The 24565-nt window shown below is 38.4% G+C and overlaps 1 protein-coding gene across 2 annotated transcripts in view; it reads left to right on the top strand.

Annotated features, from left to right (window-relative positions):
• The window catches only part of GRM8 (glutamate receptor, metabotropic 8), an 838387-nt gene that overhangs the window by 344188 nt on the left and 469634 nt on the right, over window positions 1-24565 (top strand). For both annotated transcript variants that reach the window (XM_011995930.1, XM_011995931.1), the window contains exons 4-6: window positions 11206-11341; window positions 11773-11927; window positions 13070-13207. In XM_011995930.1, coding sequence (XP_011851320.1) covers window positions 11206-11341; window positions 11773-11927; window positions 13070-13207 — 429 coding nt within the window. The remainder of the gene's footprint in view (window positions 1-11205; window positions 11342-11772; window positions 11928-13069; window positions 13208-24565) is intronic.

Raw genomic sequence — 24565 nt, forward strand, 5'->3', positions numbered from 1 at the left:
ATCACTCACCAAAAATAATCCAAAAAAAATACAAATGCACTTAACACATTAATGAAATTCATTTAAACCTAGTCAGGCGCTCCTTCTCCAATTGTTCCTCACCTCGCAATTGCTTTTTTGACCCTACAGAGAATTCCTTTTCTGCCCAGTTCCATAGATACCTCTGGACTGGGTGTTCTCTCTCAGCTCTCCTCTGTCTACTCTTGTTCTCTTTCATTCTCCTCTGACACCATTTCTCTTCTCCCCTTTCCCCTTCCTGGTTCTCTTCTTTTATATTTCTTTCTTTGTTTCTCTGAATCTTTCCAAGTTCCTATACCCATGTCTCCTTAGACATTTCTAATTCAAAGGAAGAGGTAAGAAGAGGCAACATGTCAGACATTCCTTTCTATTGTGGTGAGCGTAAGTTTTTCTTCTAACTGTGCAGCTTTCTGCAGCTGACTCTATATCCCCCTTGAGGAATCTCTAGTTTGAGATGTGATTCTGTGTATACTTGGGGAACAAAATTTGAGGTTTCTCGAAATAATGCAGGTGAATATCACTTGAGAAAGACAGTCACTGTTTCTGTGTGGGGGCTGTTGATTTTGATTTTAAACAATTTACAACTAACAGGTGTTTTCTGAGGAAAACATAATGTGTTGAGTGTCTATTGAGTCTCTTCACAAAGCCCATTTGGGTGGCATCCTCTTAATCTTCAGATGAGGGACAGAGGTACAAAGAAGCCACCTCACTTACCCAGTCTCACATAGCTAAGAAGAGAAGGGTCAGGATTTGGATCTAGGAAGCTTGACCCCAGAGATGAGACTCCTGTGTTCCTCTGAGCAGACCTCCAGATCTGTGGTGAGTTGTGGCTGAGTGAGAGCCCAACGTGAACCTTCCTAGACCCGATCCACCTCCAGATCACAGCATCTCTCTCAGAGTACATCTGCAGACAGCAGGAAAGGGGCTCTCTGTGCCAAGGTCCTTTCTTTACTTTTTAATTATGATTTTATTTTTTTAAAAAGTATCTATTTTTATTGTAGATTTGGGGGGTACATGTGCAGGTTTGTTACAAGAGTATATTGTGTGATGCTGAGGATTGGGTTTCTGTTGATCCTATCACCCAGATGATGAACACAGTACCCAATAGGAAGTTTTCAGCCCTTGCCCCACTCCCTCCATCCTTTTGGAGTTCCCAGTGTCTATTGTTCCCATCTTTATATCTGTGTGTACCAAGATTTAGCTCACACTTACAAGTAAGAACATGAAGTATTTTGTTTTCTGTTTCTGCATTAATTTGCTTAGGATTATGGCCTCTAGCTGCATCTATGTTGCTGCAAAGGACAAGATTTCATTCTTTTTTATGGCTGGATAGCATTACACAGTGTATATCTACCACATTTTCTTTATCCGGTCCACTGCTGATGGGCACCTAGGTTGATTCCACATCTCTGCTACTGTAATAGTGCTATGAGGAATATACAGGTGCATGTGTCTTTTTTGGAGAACAATTTCTTTTCCTTTGGGTAGATACCAAGTCATGGGGTTGCTGGGTTGAATGGTAGTTCTGTTGTTGGTTCTTTGAGAAATCTTCATACTGCTTTCCACAGTGGCTGAACTAATTTACATTCCCACCAACAGTGTGTAAGTGCTTCTTTTTCTCTGTAGCCTCATCAATATGTTATTTTTTGACTTTTAATAATAGTCATTCTGACCGGTGTAGATGATGTCTCATTGTGGTTTTGACTTGCATTTCTTTGTGACCAGTGATGTTGAGCACTTTTTTTCATGTGTTTGTTAGCCACCTGTATGTCTTCTTTTGCGAAGTGTCTGCTTCTGTTGCAGTCCCATTGCATAGTGAATTGTCTTTATTTCCCCATGCATGGTAGTGCATGCCTCTTCTGTATCATTCCTTCATTGCATTGCTTTTCAGAGTCCCTTTAAGATTCCACATGGCATTTGATAGAGGAAAAAGTATAAAATGTTTGAAAGTGAGAAAGAGAAAATGAACATAAATATAAGTGCAGTTTTGCTCTTTTAATCCATGTTGTTAGAGATAACACTTTTTCTTTACAGTGATGTGCGAGATAAATCTTCTCTTTTGCAAAGTACACTTTAAGCTGATAAACTTACAGTTTCATGTTGTGCATTTTCCTGCTAAGTCCCAGTTTTGCACCACATGAGGAGGTGAAAATATTGTTACAGGAGGCGTGATTACACTTATTTAAAACATAGAACAAATTTTACTCAACTACCACTAAAGGACCAATTACTTTAGGTCAAATTGTTAGTTTACTTATGTCTTCAGAAAGATGGAAATATAAATGATGCTAAGGATATTTAGGGTAGAGAGCTTATATGTTTCTGTTGCCTTAAAAAAAAACACCTGGTTATTTTGTTTTGCTCATTGCTGTTATCTGAAGGCATGTTCATAACAAATAAATAATGGTGGATGGGCTGTATCACATTTTTATTAGATCAAAAAATGTTTAATTCTAGGCAAAATTCTTATGGGCAAACTGTAAGTCTAATCATTTTTAACCAATATTCTAGTCATTCTCTTTAACAATTGATAAAATGGTAATTTTGTTGGCTTATTTGTACTCCAAAACCAAAGTCTGCCATGTGGCTCTAAAAAATTTTATAACCAGAGACTTAAGTTGATTTATATAGAATTTAATTTGATAGAAATTGTGAACCAACTTGAGATACTGATAATACTGTACTCATGTTGTTTTTTTAAAAAGCACACTTAGTATTCTATACACAGCTTTGTAAGTAATTTCATCCCAATAAGTTAATCCTCAATTTCCATCCCAGTTGGAACTTGGTGCCGTGACATTGTTTCTTGTTTTATTTTTCTCCTGCTCTATTATTAATAGAGATTTTTGTCTTATAAATGAGCAACAACTAAAAACATAGTTCTTTATCCTTTTAGATTGTTTTAACAAAACTTCTTTATTGAAATACCAGAAAGGTCCTATTTCTCCTATTTGTGCTGGCTACAATTCTAGTTTTCTACCGTTTGTATAGATTGCCTTTCTTTGTGCAACAAGATGTCTTTGAAGGAGTGTTAACATTAAACAATAACATTCTATTAATTACTTGCCTTATAAGGCAAACAATAGTATACTATTGTTTCAGAAAAATGGTATCTTCATTTTTGTATACATTTCAATGATACATTATTAACACTAATGTACATATGGTGAATTGACCTTCAGGATCCCATCAGTGCAGGACCTGTTATTTCTTTCTGGGAGTGCTATAGACAGGCAGCCTTCAGCTCTGAGTGAGGGACTGCCCTGGCTAGCGGCCTTGCCCAAGGTCACCTTCCCCTCTTCCAGAGTGGCCCAGATCTGATGACTCATTGTATTGGTCAGGGTTCTCCAGAGAAACAGAACCAGAAAGATTTGTTGTCAGATACTGGCTCACACAATTATGGAGCCTGAAAAGTTTCACAATCTGCTGTCTGCAAATTGGAGACCCAAGAAAGCCAGTGGTGTAGTTTGAATGCGGGAGAGCCAGAGGCACTGAGGGCAGGAGAAGATCAATGTCCCAGCTCAAGCAGTCAGGCTGAGTTCATTCAACTTTGGTCTACATTTTTGTTCCATTTAGGCCCTCAATGATCCCAGCCTGCACTGGAGAAGGTAATCTGCTTTATTCAGTCCACTAATTCAAGTGCTAATCTTTTCTCTTTTTTTTCTTGTTTGTTTTTGAGATGGAGTCTCGCTCAGTTGCCCAGGCTGGAGTGCAGGGGTGCCATCATGGCTCACTACAAGCTCTGCCTCCCAGGTTCACGCCATTCTCCTGCCTCAGTCTCCTGAGTAGCTGGGACTACAGGCACCCGCCACCACTCCTGGCTAATTTTTTTTAATATTTTTAGTAGAGATGGGGTTTTACTGTGTTAGCCAGGATGGTCTCGACCTCCTGACCTTGTGATCCGCCCGCCTCAGCCTCCCAAAGTGCTGGGATTACAGGCGTGAGCCACCGCTCCAGCCAATCTTTTCTGAAAACAACCTCACAGACACACCTAGAAATAATGTTTAACCAGCTATGTGGGCAGCCTGTGGCCCAGTCAAACTGATGCATAAAATGAATCATCACACTGATTGATGTGGAGGTATAATGGCCTGGCCTTTGTGGCCTGTTTTAAAGCAACTCTGAAGGCCATTCTAGCCTCAGAGCTTGTGGTGTCAGCAGCCTGTCACTGGACCATAGCCAGCCGGATTTCTCTGCCTGGATTTCTCTGCTTCCCTGGAGCCCTCCATCAGGTAGATGCCAAGAGCAAATTTTGTGCATTTCAAACTCCTTCTGAGGTCTACTTCTAGGAGAGTCCAACAGTATTATCTCAACACATTAGATTCCAATCTCTTAAAAAGGTAGCACAAATGTTTGAATGAAACAGAACATGTGCTTGTTTCCATAACAACTTTTGCTTAACCCAATTGGCACCATTAATGTTTTAATAGTTTTAACCATTTTATTAAAGAGTTAAATTCTAATTTCAACTCAGATATTCGAGCCAAATCTTTACTACTTATGGAATCCATTTGAAAGGAGAATTAATTCTTGGAGGTAGGAACTGGGGGATGGGAGAATAATATAAATAACTTTTCCCATTCTCTCACCTTAAAATTGCCCCGATCACATTGTAATCAACAATGAAATCAACAGTGAAACCTAGTCATTTCATCTATTGGCACAGGCAAGTGAGCAAGGATCACTTTTCAGAATTTAGGATATTTGATAATACTACATATAAAATGGTGAAGTTTCAAAAATATGATCTGTTGAAAAACCTGTGTTTTAGGGCTGAATATCAAGTCTCTCTCAGTGTTGGTGATGATTCTTGTCTGGTTATGATTATTACTATTATTAACACTGATAATAATGTGCCACATTGGCATAGGAATTTACCCTTTATAAATGAATTCTCACAGTATACCTGAGAGATAGTTATTATGAACCTCATTACAGAGATGAAGAAACTGAGAAATGAGAGACTTTTCAAGATTACATGGGGCCACCCTCAGGTCTTCTGACAAATCTATTTTCTTTCTCATTCCACCATCTCTCTGCACTAGCAAATCAATACATACAAGCCTTTTATCTCTCATATCTGAGACACCTGACCACTCTCCCACAAGTCTCAGCCTTCTACAGAGGTAAAAATTCTGAAATGGCATTGTTTTCAAATTTGTCCTTGTATCAATATGAGGAAATTCTAATGCCGCTCTACAGATGAATACACTAAGGCCTAGGTAGTATCTAATTCATGGCACCCTAATAGAAACTATTTTGGGAGGCAGATCCCATTTCAGTGACAACTTCCTCTGAATAGTCATGGCCCAAATGTATATATTTTTTTACTTCTTTTAATGACATCTACTTTTAAACATATATTTACATATAGCTATTTGTTCCCCTACTTGATGGAGAAGTCTTTGAAAGCAGGACTGTCTCATTTCTATTTCTCTATCCTAGAAGTACCTACCACAAGTCTTGCATTTATTCATTCAACAAGTATTTGTTGAAGTCTATGTACCAAACACAGTGATACGTGTTGGGGTATACTGATAAATTTGAAAGACAAGGTTCAATACTCATAGATTTCTAATTGAAGAAGAAAAGGAAAAAGAAGTAACAAAAAATAAAAGTAAAATTAAAATTATTATGATTGCTGCAGTACAAAAGAAGTGGGAGACAAGAACCTCAGAAAAGTCTTCCTGAGAACACACATCAACAGAAACAGCTGGGAAGTTTGGAGGTAGACTGGCTATATGCTGGAGAGCTTTAAGTCACTTCTATAATCTGCATGAATTCCAAGTATCTTAGTTAAGCTCTTATTACTCAACAGAAGGACTGTATTTATGTAGCTGTCAATTAGCTTTACAAGGGACAACTGGCAGGGTTTTAAAAAACAATTCTTTAAATTTGTTTTATCTTATGCATCAATCATTTGCAGTCACTAAACCATTAAGCCACAGGTATAGTCAATTGTAGATGGGCAAGATGATGGAAGAAATCTAGACGTAGAGGCAGACAAATCTGGTTTTGAACCTGGATTTCAGTATCTTGCAAGCTGTTGGTACCCCTGTTTCTCATTTTCCTTATCAGAAAGATGGTCATGATACAAACCTTCAAGTTCTGCCATTAGGAATAGAGATGGTGTCATTGAGTGAATGAGACTGGAAAGGAGTGATCATGTGTATTGTAAAGTATACATGAAGTGTTAAATTCAATAAATGATCTTTAAATTATTGTTAAGTAACCAGAAGGAAAAAAATACATAGGCTTCAAGGAAACTAGCCAGGAAATTTTAGAAAACAGCCAATTATAAATTCCTTAATAGAACATTTTCCCTGTAAGTACTAAGCTTTAAAAATGACAGAACAGGAACCCCCCTGCAGAATAGGGAAGTTAATGTCCCTTGAATTGTACACAATTAGTAATCTTTCAGAGTGAGACATGGAAGAGTAGATGTGGTGGATCAATTATTTGATGAAGGGCAACTTCTCTTCCACCCACCCACCCCAAGAATTTAAATTAAAACAGAGTATCTTTAAAAAGTCAAGCAATGGATGTGGAGTATTGTATGGAAAATGTATCTTTGATGAGATCTGAATCTTTGAATTTCATTGGATTTTTAAAACCAAATTCTAACAGTAGGTAATGACCCCTTCCTCTTATGAAGTCATAGGACTGTTTTAGGGGATGACCTATTTGTCATTTATGACTGAACTGTGGTATATCTTATGCTGTTATCTGTGTTACCTAATTTACACCCTTGTCTGACGTTTCTTATGTGTACGTATTGTCATTCAATTATATCATAACTGCTGAGGACTGGCAGTCTTTGTCTGTAACTCCTGAAACATAGTAGACCATGAGTGCTTACGAATAGATTAGCTGTCTGACTTTTTGACTGATATGAAGAAAGAAAGTGTGAATGGGTATCAGGGTTCGGGAAATAATCCCAGTCTTCTAACTATAATCATTTGATAAATAATCAATCTACACTTTAAAAAAATATCTACAGGCACCAAACAGCACAGTGCCATGTGGAACAGGTTCTCTACAAGCATTTGTTCAGCTTAATAGAGTAATACTCCAGTGCCTCTTTCCAGGAAAATACAAACTGACCAGGTTGAAAGATATGAGGTGTGGTATGGGAATAGTAAAAAGTGAAATGGATTTAAGCTATGTTAAAATTCAACTCAGCGAACTCAGCTCTTTACAAACAAAAGTGTTTAATAGGTCCATCGTGAATAAATAAATCAATGAATTCAGACTAAACTATGTTTGGATTGCTTGTTTGCTTCTTCTGAAACAGTAATAATAAAAATTTTCAGAACTTAATTTTTTATGGCTACAGAGTCAGTAACAGTCTCAGAATGATACTCAGCATATAACATGCCTTTAATGGGATGCTTAAGTAATCATGGCAATTTAATTAAAAGGGCAGTCATCTTTTGAAACAGATATTGTTCCCTGGAGAGTGTTACTTCGTGTTACATTTTGCAGTTACCTAATGTTTCCACTCACAGAGGTTTGTTTGTTTGCATTTTAAAGAAATTATACATAGTCTTCAACTTACCTCTAGACTTCATTCCAAAAGTTTTCTCAAAATATGTAATCACTCCTTTCCTCCTTCTCCAAACCTGGTGATTTTTTTCAGAGTTCTATAATCCACCTTTTCTATTGCTGATTTAAATATTCTCTCTTAGTGACCTCTTTGCCCCACAACACTTCAGTTACCTAACCTATCAGCCCCTGACAAAAGTATTACATTTCTCTTCTCTATCTTTAGCTCCAGATTCACTTTTTCAGTTTGACATTCCATGCATACTTTGAAGACAACCTGCCTCCAATCAAAATCATTATTTTCTCCTCCTTATCCTCCTGGATTTCCCGCTTGTTTAATGATACCGTCACATAACTGGTCACAAAGACCAAATCCTTGGAGTCATACTTCGTGGTTTCCCATTGCTTCGCTACTTACATCAGATCAGTAAAAAGCTCCATTGACTCGAACTCAGAGATTCTGCCTTAGCTCCAACTGCTCCTCCCCAGCACCAGTAGCACTGGCTCAGTCATCATTTCCCACTGCTTATTCCAATACCTCCTGGCTGGGTTCATTGCCTCCTGTTCATCTCACTTCAGGCTGCACTCTGTATCAGCGATCCTCATCTGTTTTTCTTCCATGGAGTGCAATGCTCATACCTGAGACATATTCTTATGGGCCACTCAAAGATCAAAGAAATAGAAACATTTAGTGAGAAAGTTAAGCATTTAATTATTCGTAGTCTTCCACAGGCCCTTGCAATCTGACCCTTATCTCCATCTCATTTTTGTTGCCCACCCCTCTGGCCCTCATTCATTGACTCCATTGGCCCTTTCCTGCCCTTTCCCATGCTCTTATCCTTTTGATCTCGACTATATTACACCACTTTAGGGTGGCTTTCCCTGAGCAGTCCTCAATCTAAATTAAATTTGTTTGCTCTTCCCCACAGGGCTCATTATAATTTATAATTATGTATTATTTCTTCTTCTGCTTCTGCTTCTTCTGCTTCTGCTTCAGCTTCTTCTGCTTCTGCTTCCTCCTTCTTCTCCTCCTCCTTCCTCCTCTTTCTTCTTCCTCTTCCTCCTCCTCCTTTTTTCTCTTCCTCTTCCTCCTCCATCTCTTCCTCCTCCTTCCACTTGCTCCTCCTCCTTCCATTTCCTCCTCCTCCACTCCCTCCTCCTCCACTCCCTCCTCCTCTTTCTCCTCCTCCTCCTCCTTCCTCTTCCTCTTTCTCCTCCTCCTCCTGCTCCTCTTCTTTTTCCTCTCCCTTCTTTTTCTCTTCTTCCTTTTTATTTTGCATTAAGCCTGATTTACCCATAATATTTCTGAATTCTGTGAACTTAGAGAATTCCTTTTATTCACCATTGTGTCCACAGCACCCACACAGTATCTGGCAGATACTGGGCACTCAAGAAATATTTACTGAAGGAATGAATCAATTATCACAACTAGTAGTGGTGTATCAGTAGACTAGCTAACTGCAGGCAGTGACACAGCCCAATCTGTGTATTATGGACAATTTCCACCCCTGGAATGTGTATTGTAAGGTTACTAAGAGTCCTGCTATTACAGGCATAATTTTGAATGTTCTCTAACTTATAAGAAAAATAGTTTTATGTGCTAGCACTAGTTAGTCATACATCTGCTGTATGTATTAGGTTTGATCACAGCGCCCTGGAAATCTATCATTTGGCTACCAGACTTTTCTTCTTTGAAAGTCTACCTAAAGCATAAAGCTCAGCATGTACTTCTCCTGCTGATGAACCTAATGGGTTCCCCTTGTTTTCAGAATAAAGTCCGAGTTATTTGATGTCTTAGTCTCTTTGGGCTGCCATAATAAATTATTATAGGAGACTGGTGCGGTTTTGGTGGCATGTGCCTGTAATCCTAGTTACTCCGGAGGATGAGGTGGGCAAATCACTGGAGCCTAGGGCTTTGAGGCTACAGTGAGCTATGATCTGGTCACTGCACTCCAGCCTGGGTGACAGAGTGACACCCCCATATCTAAAAAAATAAAAATAAAAATTACCATATACTGGATGACTTAATCAATAGTAATTTATTTTTATAGTTCTGGAGGCTGAAGGTGTGAGATCAAGGTGCCAGCATGGTCAAGAGCTGATGAGGGCCCTCTTCCTGGTTCAGTGTCTTTTTGCTGTGTCCTCACATGGCAGATGGTGCAAGAAATATCTCTGGAGTCTTTCTTATAAGGACACTAATCCCATTCATAAGGACTCTACTTTCATGACCTAGTCACCTCCCAACAGTACCATCTCCTAATACTTTCACACTGGGGATTAAGTTTTAACATATTAACATTCAGACTAGAGAATTTGGCACGTCTAACAAAGCCATTCTCAAGCTGGACCTGGTCATTGTTTCCAACTTCAGACCCAGCCAGTCTCTACCATAGGCCATGATTGTGCTAGGTTTTTACATACTTTGGCTTCCACCAGACATGTTCCACTTTGTCCCCACATGGATGTATATTTGCTCTTTAAAATTCAGCTCTCTCAAGCACTTTAGTTACTCCTTCTTCTGTGTTCTGATTATATTGAATATCCTATGAATTATATACTTTATTATCTATTCCATGGTAACTTATTCAAATGCCTGTTTCCCAGACTAGATGGTAACTCCTGGATTAGACTGTGCATTTCCAATGTTGAGCCCAGTGCATAGAGTATAATGGCATCCAATAACAGTTGGATGACTGAGTGCATTGTCAATTGTTTGGAAGTAAAAATGCCTTTGCCTACTGAAGCAATGCTATAAATGGTGATTTAATTCTTAGCTGACTTAAAAAAATACTGTTTATACCATAATACAATTGAAACCTATTGCTAATATTGCTTTCTCATCTAGTTTCAGAATGTTATCTCTCTGTTTCACTGCAGTTGGGGGAACCTCTTTCTTCTCCTCCTACCCCAGCCCAGAGGCAGAGATCTTTTCTATACTTTTCTCTTTTGTCCCTCATTGCCTAAGAAAGAGAGGCCAAAATAAGGGTTCTTTCTTTTTATTTACAGTGAAAATGAGATGGTATTTCTGCCATTTTCATAGTGGAGATGTATGTCAATCAAGAGTTGGCATCTTTGGGGTTTGCCTGTGTCTTATATAGTCTTGAAGAACACTTGTCACATAAGACATTGTTATGCTGATGCGTGAGGATCTTGCTGCAGTTCTATTAGCTATACAATGAAATTAACTTTAAGAGAAGTCTACTAGTAAATTAAAGTAGTAAAAGGACCTTGCTACTTAATAAGGGTCTCAACTACAAGACATACTCATACTTTTATTAATTCTGTCACTTGTCCTTTGGCTTATGTTGCATAAATCAAAACAGCCCTTCCTCTTTCCACCTTTTGACTCTCATCACACATCTTATACATCTTGGTTTTCTTAGGTATATCCACAAAAATAATGTTTAAATTTTGGGAATGAAACCCATGTCTGATTAATAATTATTGTCATTTATTTGGTGAATATATTATAATGTAAACAAATACAATTGCTCTTAATAGGTGAGAGTGACACATATTTTGAGAAAAAATATTCATACAGAATTATGTGCTTTTATAAAGCAGCTAATTGAGTTTGCTAATTAAATAAATGCTCTTCCTGAATCACCCCCTCCCCCCGCCTTTTTTTTTTTTTTTAAATAGGTGGTGTTTGCATTGCTCAGTCACAGAAAATCCCACGTGAACCAAGACCTGGAGAATTTGAAAAAATTATCAAACGCCTGCTAGAAACACCTAATGCTCGAGCAGTGATTATGTTTGCCAATGAGGATGACATCAGGTGCTGATTACTTTTCTTCTGTATGTAGGGTCAGATCTGTGTCCCATATCCTCTTTCTAACATATTTCATGTTCAACATAAAAGCTTGCAATTCCCTTCCAATAACAGACTGCCTTCTGCTGCCTCGTAGTTTGTAAATCTGAAATACCTACAGAGTAAAACTTGGGGACTGAATGAGATAAGACAAACAAGGGTGATAGACAGAATGATGTGAATGAGGTTAAGGATAAGGCTAATTAACATGTGTTGGAGTTAGTCTCTGCTATGTTGCCTTTAGGAGATGATAAGATGTGGGCAGTTAGAATGATCATGTTAATTGTTAAACAGTGACCTACTGAGTGTATACAACTTCCCAAAGCTGTTCTTGTAATATTCATAATTGTGGTATTTTTAATACATGTGGTATGCATTATTTATTTTTATTCCTATAGGAGGATATTGGAAGCAGCAAAAAAACTAAACCAAAGTGGGCATTTTCTCTGGATTGGCTCAGATAGTTGGGGATCCAAAATAGCACCTGTCTATCAGCAAGAGGAGATTGCAGAAGGGGCTGTGACAATTTTGCCCAAACGAACATCAATTGATGGTAAGAATGTACCATAGAGAATTTGTTTCATTGCAGTTGGATCTAAACTCAAAGGCAAAATTGGAGTATCATAATATGAGGAAATGCACTCATTACTGATGACTTGATATAAATTTTAGCTTCAGTGGCAGAATTGTCAAGACCAGTATTTAAACCAGCATGCACATGCATATATATACACACACAGACACACATATGTATTATATATATACACACATATATTTATTATACTTGTATAGTGTGTGTGTGTATTTAGGAAAGAGTCCCCATTAGATTTTTTTTTAAGAAAAAGGCCGTAGTCAGTTACTTCCATTATGTTAGTAATTGCACTTTGAGTTTGAGTTTGCTTATTTCCATGGGCATTTATGGTAGTCATAGCATTGTTGGAGGGAAGATGCTTGATTTATAGAAAATGAATATATGATGCTGGGCCTATCCTATGGGTAAATAAATGCAACAGGAAAGACTTGGAGCATCCTGAGAGGCAGTCTATCTTCTAAACATATTTTCCAATCAGTTTGACAGTAACTGAAATTCTCACTTTTAACATTATCCTTTGGAGTAAGACATTATTTCCAGGGGGTCTCCCTTCAATAAGTGGTTACCTGAGCAAACTGACACTTGAGTTCTCTTACCCATGACTCCATAAGATGACATTAACATGATTGCTTTATTGAATTAGCTGAAAACAGAACATATAGGAGAGAGAAACTTTGAAGTATGTGGAAACACAGGAAAGTCTGGAACATTGATCCCTGCTAGGAAAGAGGAAAGAATGAGGGAAGTTTAAGTTGGGTTCTGAGTATTCAGGATTCAGCATGAAGTCACTGGTTCCTGCCTCTGGGAGAAGTAGAGTAGGGGAGGGTATAAGAAGGACACTGATACCAGGCTTTCCTGTTGTACTTATTCATAGATCCAGGTGCTTGAGTAGTGGCGATGGTGCGGGGGGATTGTCCATTAACCCTCCTTGGCTTTTGCCATAAGGGAAGCCTTGTTTATGGGCTACTTGCTTTCTCTCATTTGTTATGTGTGTGTGTGTGTTTCTTTTCATGCAGTGATCACAATATAATGTCCATTAGAAAGTTCTGAAAATATTTAATTTTGAAAGAATATTAAAATCTTACCTTTCTCCTTTGAAATAGGATTTGATCGATACTTTAGAAGCCGAACTCTTGCCAACAATCGAAGAAATGTGTGGTTTGCAGAATTTTGGGAGGAGAATTTTGGCTGCAAGTTAGGATCACATGGGAAAAGGAACAGTCATATAAAGAAATGCACAGGTAACCACTCAAATGTTTTCTGTGGTGCATTTGTTTCAGCATTACCTGATAAATGATGTTTATGGATAACAATGAGTGTATTTTCTATTTTTTTGTGTGTCTTCTTGTTATAGTGTCTCAGCAGGGCTGAGCATACACTGATCATTCAACAAACTTAAATTTATTGGTTCTTTCAATCGATCAGCAAGATTTTATTGAACATATACCATGCATATAGTACTGGGATATCTGGAAAACATTTATTGTCTACTTTGGAAAATGTACTTTATTAGGTTTGCTGGAATACAGACAAATAAACAAGACATAGTATTGCTCTCCAAGAGTTCAAAATGTAATATGCATCATAATAGTTGCTATAAGACAGTATTTTTCAACTATTTTAATCCCTGTCCCCTATAATACTATTATTTTCTTAAATCCTGCATAGTAGCTATCCTGAAACATGCATGATTTTTTGATGTCTTACTTTCCATAGCTTGTGCTTAAAAATAATAATGATATTGAATAAGCATTTTTGAACATATGATTAAAACTATATTTTCAGATGATTGTGCACATAAGAAAAACTGCATTTTTTTTTTTTTTTTTTGAGATGGAGTTTTGCTCTTTCGCCCAGGCTGGAGTGGAGTGCAGTGGCCCAATCTTGGCTCACTGCAACCTTCGCCTTCTGGTTTCAAGCGATTCTCCTGCCTCAGCCTCCTGACTAGCTGGGACTACAGGCGCGTGCCACTATGCTCGGCTAATTTTTGTATTTTTAGTAGAGATGGGGTTTCACCATATTGGCCAGGCTGGTCTCAAACTCCTGACCTTGTGATCTGCCCACCTCGGCCTCCCAAAGTGCTGGGATTACAGGCATGAGCCACTGTGCCTGGCCCAAAACCACATAATTTTAAAAGTTACCTAGAACTGAGTAGTAAATTTAGCAAGGTTACAGCTATGAGGTCAATATAAACATTCATTTTTAATACATATATTAGAAACTAGCACATAGAAAATGAAATTTAAAGAATATTTCTTATAGCAGAATCAAAAGCATGCAACATAAGGGTCAATTTTAACAAAAATGCACAAATCCTTTACACTGAAAACTACACAACTTGAATGTGTGTTTCAGAAATGATTCATTCCTTCTTGTACCCCGCCACCCCCAGACTTTGATATGTCCTCCTTTCCCTCCTCCTCACTTTCTTTGGAAATAGCTGTTCAAATAAAAGATGTAATGTGCTAAAAGCTAGCACAGACATATAAACAGAGACAGAATAAGGAGGTGGAAATGGGTGCCACGCCGTGGAGGAATCTGATTTCAGGCTTCCGTGTGCCAGGCACTTTTCCAGGAGCTGGGTTGAGTGAAGAATGGCAATATTCATGCGCATGGGGCTTACATTTGAGTGTGCGGAGACGGACACTCTATAATAAACATAAATGAACAGATGTGTTCAGATGCTGAGATGTGCTTAGAAGAAATACAACAGATTAACTGTGAAAGACTCACCTGGGTATTAGGAGGAGGAAGGTAATTAGATTGTGTGGTCCGAGTATACTTTGCCAGAGGAGGTGACATTTGAGATAAGACCTGAATGACAAGAAGTGGTCAGCTGTGTAAAGATATGACAGGAGTGCATGACAAGCTCTAGCGCCGGAGTAAGGCTCTTTTGTTCAAAGTACAGGAAAAAAAAAAAAAAAAAGTTCAGGGAGGTTGGAGCTAGAGTGAATATTGCGAGAGGAAGCGTGATGACAACCGAGGCTATGGTGATAGTCTGCAGCCAGGTCATGCACGGCCTTGAAGTTCTTTCTAGAAGTTCCAGAGTTAAGGAATTTGGGCTTTATTCTACCAGCAGGACACAATGTCTTGAGGCTCTTCATCTAGAGAATTGCTCAGACACTTGGTTCAAGAAGATTTGCCTGGCAGAAGTGTCAGGAGGATTGGGGTTCAGGGGAGAAAATGGGGGCAGGTCAGTGAGGTCTCATCCAGTATGCTGGGGACAGGCAGTCATGGTCTAAGAAGAGCTAACTAGGGGCCGGGCACGGTGGTGCACGCCTGTAATCCCAGCACTTTGGGAGGCCGAGGTGGGCGGATTGCCTGAGCTCAGGAGTTTGAGACCAGCCTAGGCAACATGGTGAAAATCCGTCTCTACTAAAAACACAAAAAATTAGCCCGGCGTGGTGGCGGGCACCTGTAGTCCCAGCTGCTTGGGAGGTTGAGGCAGGAGAATTGCTTGAACCCGGGAGGTGGAGGTTGCAGTGAGCCGAGATCGCGCCACTGCACTCCAGCCTGGGCGACAAAGTGAGACGGGGTCACGAAAAAAAAAAAAAAAAAAGAGCTAGGTAGGGATGTAACACAGAGGACAGACGCTCTGGTAGGTAGCGTTATATTTATAGTACACGCTGAGTGGTTGATGCTGGGGGCGAAGATCGTTAAGTCATGGAGGATGCTGATGTTAAACCTCTATCAGGGAGGTCTAGGAAACTGGTGATGTGAATAGTTAACGGAGGAAAAATAAAGTAAATAGAATGGTTAGGTGTTTGGGAATAAACTTGAATTTTGTTCTGAGATAGCCCCATGGAACTGGCCAGCAGGTGGCAGCATAAGGTCTGGGACCCCACAGAGAGTTCACTAAAATTTGAGATTAGGAAATCTTGGAGATTTCGAAGTTAAAGACAAAAGCAGAGATGCAATTGCCATGGGAGACTGAGGAAAGATGAGGAGTGATGACTGAGAATTCAAGGGCAGGAACCAGGAAAGAACACAGAGAATGCTGGGCTTGGGGGAAGGAGATGATCCGGGAGTCAAGGTTGTCCCAGTCTCCAGGAGAAAGACGGTGCATGAGGATTCAATGCTGCAGGGATCTGTGGCTGAGAGAGAAGGGTGTGCTTGGGTAACCAAATTGGAGGGGTTGAGAGAGAACAGAATAGAAGTGGAGGAAGGGATGCTGTTTCAAGAAGTTTTGAGGGAAAGAAAGTAGATATGGTGGGAGAGCTTGAGAATTGAGGAGATTTCTTCAGGATAGGGCACATTTAAGCATGTTTTCAAAAAAAGAAAAGAGAAGGGATAACTAGTGAAAGAGATTAAATGCAGAGTAGGATCTTGATGGAAACTTTAAGGACAGGCATTAAAGACCAGTGTTACCTTTAAATCATGTGATTTGGTTGAGGGAAAAAAAGGTACACACAAACATATATGTAATCAGAGAGGAGAGTTCTATGATTAAATGCTAAATTTGGATATAGATAATTAGGGAAGTTCAGAAGATGTGTGTAAGTTAACATTGTAACATCCAAAGCTCTGTGGAGGAGATGAGTGTTTGATAACAAGAAGGATTTGGGAAAGACATCCAAGATGAGAGGAAAGGGGGAGTGAGCAGGACAAAGGCATAGAGTAGGGCATGACGTGGAGGTACGTGAACAGCAGTAAAAAGGTGCAGCTTCTTGGATAGGATGATACATGTCAAGGGATAATGGAAAATACAGAGTTTATAGAAGGGTTTGGAAGGAGAATTTAGACACTTACGTGCTTTCCACTGAGATATATTTTACACTATGCTTAACTTTGAGTTCTGAATGTTATTGTTTGATTCTCTATAAATTCATTTCCTGTTGTTTAGACTGTATTAGTGAAAATACCCCAGTTAATGAAATGGATGAACTCATACACACACACACACACACACACACACACACACTGTTAACCAGTCACATAACTTTTCAATAGGCTGTTTTCAGAACAACCAGTTTCTCTGAACTCATATTTTCTTTCTTTTTTTTTTAAACTTGTAAGTGGGAGTTGAACAATGAGAACATATGGACACAGGGAGGGGAACATCACACACTGGGGCCTGTCGGGTTTGGGGCAAGGGGAGGGAGAGAATTAGGCCAAATACCTAATGCACTGGGGGCTTAAAACCTGGATGACAGGTTGATAGGTGCAGCAAACCACCATGACACATGTATACCTATGTAACAAACCTGCATGTTCTGCATGCGTATCCCAGAGCTTAAAGTACAATTAAAAAATTTTTTTTCTAAGTTCAGTCAAGGTATGTAGCTGTTCCTCTAGCATCTGTAGATGGTATATGACTAGACTTTTATTTCAGGCACAAATACTGAACTGGTTTGTGGTTGAATCCAGATTCTGTGGCATGTCTGCCTCCAATTCCTTTGATTTATTTGGGTGTTGCTAAAATTATAACAATTTGTCCAATTAGAACTATTTCTAGTGCAATGAAAATGGTGTTTACTCCAAGTGCTAGGGCAAATGTACCCCTAGGGAACTGGGTCAATAAACAGATTTTCATGCAAATTCCATTGTGGTGATACCAAAATAACTTGTCTCTGGGTAGAAAACAAATAACACTAATTTAATTTTTTAAAAAAGCAACATATGACAATTTTCAGATGATGAGAGAAGGTATTTGTCCCCCAAATTGCCATTATGCCCAGTTTTCATCTCTGTTTTAGGGGAGCGGGGAAGACGATCTGGCATGTTAGTGATCAAATGGACTTGAACAATTTACAGGATGTTCACGAGTAGAGGTGTCCAGCGTTTGCAAAGTGTTTTAAAATGTGGCCTTAAAAAGTTTACATTTTAACTACCTGCAATGAGTCAAAAAGTTAAGGCACTGTCTGAAAGTGAGATATCCATGAGCCCCTTTTTGTGCATTCAGAACATCATTGATAGGCTGTATGTGTTGAGTAAAATTTTACATTAGGCGACGGTAATCTGCGAATGTAATTATTTGCTTCCACTGGGGGCAATATTGGCAATGTATTTACATGGATGAGAGAGTGCTTCCCAGCAGGGACGGGCTTCTGTCTTACCAGTTTTCCAGAGACAGAACATCTTCAAGCAGTGAGGAGCATTTCTTCCTGAAATTTACTCAGTAGAAACAGTTTTCTGAGATAATTTTCCCTTCTAGAATCTCAGGAAAGCTTTCAAAAAGATGTGATATTACTGCTAACTTTTGATTTGCTGGCCAAATTCCAAGTGAGGTAATTCCTACCATCCACTTAGCTATTTATGTAGTTATTATTGCTTCTGAGAGCTGCTGAGTTCTGAAAGCTACTACTACTTAATCCTACTTAAAATTCCCTTTGTCTTTCTCGAGAAGAAAAAAGGACTCTTTTATACTTGTTATCAGTGGTGATGGGTGTTATTTTATAGACTTTTATCTGACCTCTCCCTCCCTCTCTTCCTCCCTCATTGTACTCTCAGGCTTAATGTCTTTCCACTCTCCAAAACCCAGACACCCACAGACTCTCTTGAGAATTGCGTCTTCATCCTCTCCCTGTCTTTACACATTTTTCACACACTTATTCCCCACTCAGGGCTCTGCCACAATTCCTCTCCCTTCATCACCTCATTTTTTCTCATTCTTATCTTTTCTCTGATCAGTCCCTTACTTGACCTTGTTTTGTCCAGCAATATTCTCATTGGCAGTAGGGAGTCTTTCTTCAGAGGTTTTGCTTTACTTTTTAAATGACTGTCGTTCTGATTTCTTGTATTATATAGTGAGGACCCGATAGTGAATATTGCAGATACGTGAGTATGTGGGTTAAGCTGCTAAACAATGGCCAGCTCCCTCTGGACTCAGGCGGGTCTTTTCCTTCCTTTCTCCATCAAGAATTGTAAATAGCTGTGCCCTTATCAAAACAACATCCCTTGACTGACCCAGTAAGTACAGTTGATTCCATATCCTATCTTAAAACCTTCCTTTGTTTCATTCATCCATCCATTCATTCATTATTCATTTAGTTGTTTATACATTTCGAAGCCCACCATGTGCCAGGCACTGTGCTTCAGATAGAGAGACAAACGACAGACCTCCCTTGCTCTCAAGGAGCTCGTAAAGACATATACGCTGTCTTGTGGAATTTGAGGTGTTTTCTTTGTTAGGTTTTAATTCTCAGCCAGGAGGCTGGGGCACTGCTGCTTAGCCTGCATACAACTGACATTCAGATACTAAATAGTGGTGAGCATATGCTATGCAAAATGGCCTATTGATTCTTATTTATGATGATAGAAATAGCGGTAATGGAAAAAGCAATGCACAAATATGTTTCTTCCCATAAACAAGCAATCCTGTCAGTGAACCAAATAGCAGGCTCAATAATTAGCTCCCTGAAAGACCTGTCAGTTTATTTTCTGGTGCTAGATTAACTAGGTAACTTTTCAGGTATAACTACCTCTCAGCAGTCCTCTGTTTGTTTTGCGAAGTCATGAAAGGTATAAGCTCTCCTGTATTCACTCAGGACTCATAGAGACCATATGAAGGAAGTAGGTAGTCATCAAGGGGGATGAATTTATATAATTTGATTTGGTGATTCAGAGTGAAAGATAACCCAGGTAGGTTCGCCTGAATTAAAATGTGTTCTTCCACCCCCTTTTTCCCCTTGCCTAGAGTAAAACTCTGTCGGGGAGAATGCATTTACATTAGCACGAGGAGGTGGCCATCCATATGCTCTTGTTCTTCGCAAGTAAAATAGCAGAAATCCAAGGATGATTTATTTTTGCTGTTTCTGATATTTCATGTTGAATTTCAATAGATCCATCTGAGATGACAAAACAGGCATTGATTTCAGACATACTAGATTTCAGAATTTAGAGCTGGGATGTAAAATAAGAATCAATCTCTTGTTTTCTAGTGAAGAAACTAGAACCCAGAGAAGTAAAGTGAATTATTGACAAATCACAGTGTTAATCTTAGAGCTGCAGCCAGGATCCTGGTTTCTTTTATTTGGATTTGTCCTTGACATTTATATCCTCCATTTATTATTTACTTATATTAGACATTTTACCACATAGTTGAAAAATATCTTTCTGTTTTTGCTCTTTATGATACTTTATGTATGATGCAATACATTTTGGAATTTTAATCACCAACTATAAAGTGAAGCAAAAATAACATATTGGTTATTACCTAATCCTTTATAAAGTAGTAAATTTTTAAATATTCTTCACATTGATTTTCAATGATATATGTAGTCTTTGTAGTGGGTCTTGAACAGCATAAACCTTTACATCCAGTTCCCTGGCCCCTTGCCTTGTATTAGAGTAGACCTATGACTACATTAAGCAAAAAGCAAAATAGGAGAAACTATCAACTAGAAGTTTCTATACCTGTAAATCCAATGACATTGAATTATAGCAGTTCACGTTGCTAAATTACAGTTAGTTTACTCATTTGTTCATTCTCTTAAAGAAAAAAACCACATCGATTTTAAACTATTTTAAAGCAATATGGGAAGTACTATGTCTAACAACATTTCTAGAACATTAGTGTGCACACAAATCACTTGAGCACCTTGTTAACATGCAGATTTTGATTTTGTAGCTCTGGAGGTAGACATTCTGCATTTCTGACCAGTTCCCAGGTGACATGGATCCTGGTGAGCTCTAGGGTATACTTTGAGTAATAGAGAATATTAGAGTTAGTTTATAATGATAACCATAGCACTTGAAGCTAAATTAGCAAAATAAACATTCATCTGTGCTAAAGGTTACTGATAAACTCAAGGTGTCTTACAGAAGGTAGTCTAAATAAGACTTGACCTATACATTGTCAATACAAAAAACATGTAATCAGTAGCCTACTTTATATACTTACTCTACTGATGTATTCAAATCAGTAAAGTATAATGACGGAGTAATATGTATATGTGTGTGTGTGCATGTTTTTCTCATTAGTAAATTTGAAAGTGGGATGCTTAATTACTAAATTACTAAATTTAAAGAAACGTACACAGATGCACCTGTATCTTCAAAATCTACAAAGCAGATTGTAAAGTTTGCCATGTCAGAAACAAAAAATATTCTGAAAACTTAAAACGCTGTACTGTCCATCATAAATATACATAGAGTGGAGGAGTTGAAGAGGTCCTTAGAGATTATTTAGCTCAGTTTCCTCACTTTGCAGAAAGGGAAATTGAGGCTCATCTGGTCAAGTTAGTTGTCTAAAGCCCTGTAGCTACCTAACGATGATAGGACTGCAGTCTGATTTGATACTTGCTTCTTTCCTTCATCCTTTCCTGCTCTGACGACCTTTCCCAAAGTGGAGCTGAGTTGCACTGACCCATTCTACTATTTTTCCTGGTATGTGGGCCAGTATGTTTTTTCGATGGCCATCTAAGCTTATGTATTCCCTCTTTGTGAAGCGCCTGACTTCTTGGGGGGTCAGATTGATGCATTTGGTCTGAGAAACTAACATTTTTAGAAGTGAAGCAATTCTAGTTAAAATTTCAAGAGTACATAAATGCTCACATTTTTTCAGACAATAATTTAAAACAGAAAAATGCTCATCCTACAGAGAGAAAAAAATGAATTCAGAAGTCTAGGAAATCCTTTCTGCAAAACCCACAACAGAAGCTGGCATTAGCTTGGTCGATTGAAAGATGAACGTATCTGAATAAACACAATCTCTGGAATATTACACTGAAGAACTCAGAAATGGAAAAGAGAATATAGGCAAACAGGTGACAGTTCAGCATTTTTGATCGCCAATTATTTGAAAAACTATGGTAAGGCTTGGGCCAGAGAGGATGATAAAGTTTAGAAAAATACAGAAATATTAGGAGAAATTGTCTTCCTTTAAATGGTTATTACACTTCAGTTGAGGGAACCAATTTGTTAAAACCAAACAAAAGTTAAAAAAGGAACAATGTATAGATGATTCAATATTAGGAAAACTTGATTTTTCCTCTTTTCCCAAAATGATACAAAGCAGATAAATACAGGAGACTATATTTCAGAAATAATATTTATTCTCTGTTTTATCTTGGGATTCCTCTTAACTCAGGGGATTTGAGAGAGTCTCATAGATATGATTTGTTGAGATACGAGAGAATTACCACAAACTCTTAAGAACATAGCTAAACAAAAGAACTAACTAGCTGAACAAAGGATCGGATACAGTAGGGCAAAGGAGACATAAAGTGTGATTAGAGCTTACTAAAGCTAATTGAGAAAACCTACTGAAGAGTCTTGATTATTTTTTGATTACTTATGACATTTGTTAAACTCTATATTGTGCTAAACATCTGCCCTCAAGGAGCTTATATTTAGTGGGGAAGATAATAATCAGACAATAGTTTGTAAGTTGCTAGTAAGCAGGGTCTGTATCTTCAGGACTTAACATATGCTTAGCATTATATGTCTGTTAAGTTAATTAATTGGTCTATATCGTATGGCCAAGTAGTCCTCCTGTTATTTATTAAAGCGATGTAGATATGATGCATGGTGCCTAGCTTGCATGCATTTGATAAATATTTTAATTGTTGGGATAATATTTTTTAATAAAAGAAAAAGCTCAGCATAGTTATACAAGGGCTTTTACTGTAATTTAAGAAGAAAAAGAACTATTCTGATAGTTTGTCTTTAAATTCCTGACTGCGATGCTAATTTAGATGGGAATACGATTCCAGAAACACATATAGGCCTGTGTCCTATAAAATCAGTCAATTTTTAATTGGAATATGTGTTTACCTGAATAATTGCAGTATTTGGTTACCTGAATATTTAATTGGAATATTTGGTTACCTCATTATAAATGCCATGGCTCCGTAGTGTTTTGTTTTTCTAAAAAAAATTACATTTTTACTATTTGAGGGGAAAGTACTTTATTTCCATACTACCTCTAATGAGGTAACAGAATAATGAAAAGACAACTTGGAGTACATAATGGAAAATGTCATTTAAAAAGGTTTCATTTATACAATTTTAAAAATGTAGAAAGTTATACGAATGTTAAAACTATTTATTTATATAATTCAAGCATTTTCTAAAAAATTATTAGTTTATTGGGTTTCTTTACCCTGCAAGAACATGAGCAAGAGATTTTGTTTCATTCACAGCTGCATCTCGGTGCCTCGGGTGGCATCTGGCACAAATAGACTTCCTTAAAATATTTGTGGAATAAATGAAAGAATTAAATTCGGCTTATTTTCTGCTCTTTGTCAAGCACTATCTATTAGATGTCAAGGACATGTTGGTGAGCAAAACGAAAATGGTTCTTGTCCTCATGGGGCTTACAGTCTAATTGGGAAGGTGAATAATTTAGCCCAGTTTCTGCAATGCAATGTGTTATGTTAAGTGAATAGCCTGCATATAGCAGGGAGAACTGATGTAGCCTAAGGGAGAAGATTGATGTCATTGAATTTGAGACTAAAATATGAGCAGAATTAAAATAAAATAAAAACAGGTGATCAGTAGTATTATTATTTTAACCAGAGGGAGGCACAAAGATCAGGGGGCAAGAGAAGGGATGGCAGTTGTAGAGACTAGGAGAGGGGGATAGTGAGAGAGTAAGGATAGAAACCCAGACAAGGGACAGATCATATAAGACTTTATATGCCTCAAGTGGCAGTTGAAAAATGTTTTGAAAGTCAACGAATGGGCACCAGAAGGTTTTGAGCAGAATAATAGAATCACCATCTGAGAAAGATTATTCTGGCTGTAATATGGATAATGTATTGGTGAGGCATAACACTGGAGGAAGGGAGACCCATGAGATATTACAGTAATTCTCCAGAAATGATAGTGGCCTAGCCTATGATGGTTGCACTGTACTAGGAATGGACAGAAGTAGATGGATATATTAATAAAAAGACATTTTAGGGATATATGTAGGGCTTGGCAATTAATTGGATTTTTAAAGAGAGAACAAATCATGGTTGATGCCTTGATTCTTGGAATGGGAAATTTGGTCATTGATTGAAAGAGCATTCCTGATATAATGAATGATTGGGGAAGGGAGGAAGGAGGATGATGAATTTTGTGGGATACACTGAGTTTAAGAAGCCTATGAAATATATAGCTGCAGATGTCTGGGAAGGGGTTAGTTGGTTATGTGAGTCTGAAGCTAAGAATACAAGGTCTTGCTGAGACAGAACTGGGGGCTCACTAGTATGTTAATGGGACTTGGCAAGACAGACCCAGAAGGTATGTGGAGTGGAAACTGCAGAGGGCCTGAGATAGAGCCTTGAGGACTCAGAAATGTGTTGAAGGAGAGGACCCTGGCATTCCAGTTTCTCTAGAAATTGTTTCCCTGTCCATAAGTGGAGCCCCTCTGGCCATATCTCTCTTCTACAACCCTGATCCTCTCGCCGGGGTCTCTTCAGCCACAACTGATTGATTTAACACTGAGCTCTTCACCAAAGCTAAATTAACAGAGTCCTTCCAGGTAATGTCTAAAATGGGAATGAAAGGAGGAGGATCATTCTCTCTCAGGGGGTGGGTGGCAGTAGTTTGAGGCTGTGAGATATGAGGCTGGAAAGTTTCCACCACAAGGGGGAAGGTGACCTGGAGGAATAATATTGACTTGTGCAACAGAATAAAGGTGACAGATGGAAAGAATTCTGATGGTGATG

Source organism: Mandrillus leucophaeus, unplaced genomic scaffold (genome assembly GCF_000951045.1).
Source record: "Mandrillus leucophaeus isolate KB7577 unplaced genomic scaffold, Mleu.le_1.0 Scaffold5, whole genome shotgun sequence".
Classification (NCBI taxonomy): Eukaryota; Metazoa; Chordata; class Mammalia; order Primates; family Cercopithecidae; genus Mandrillus; species Mandrillus leucophaeus.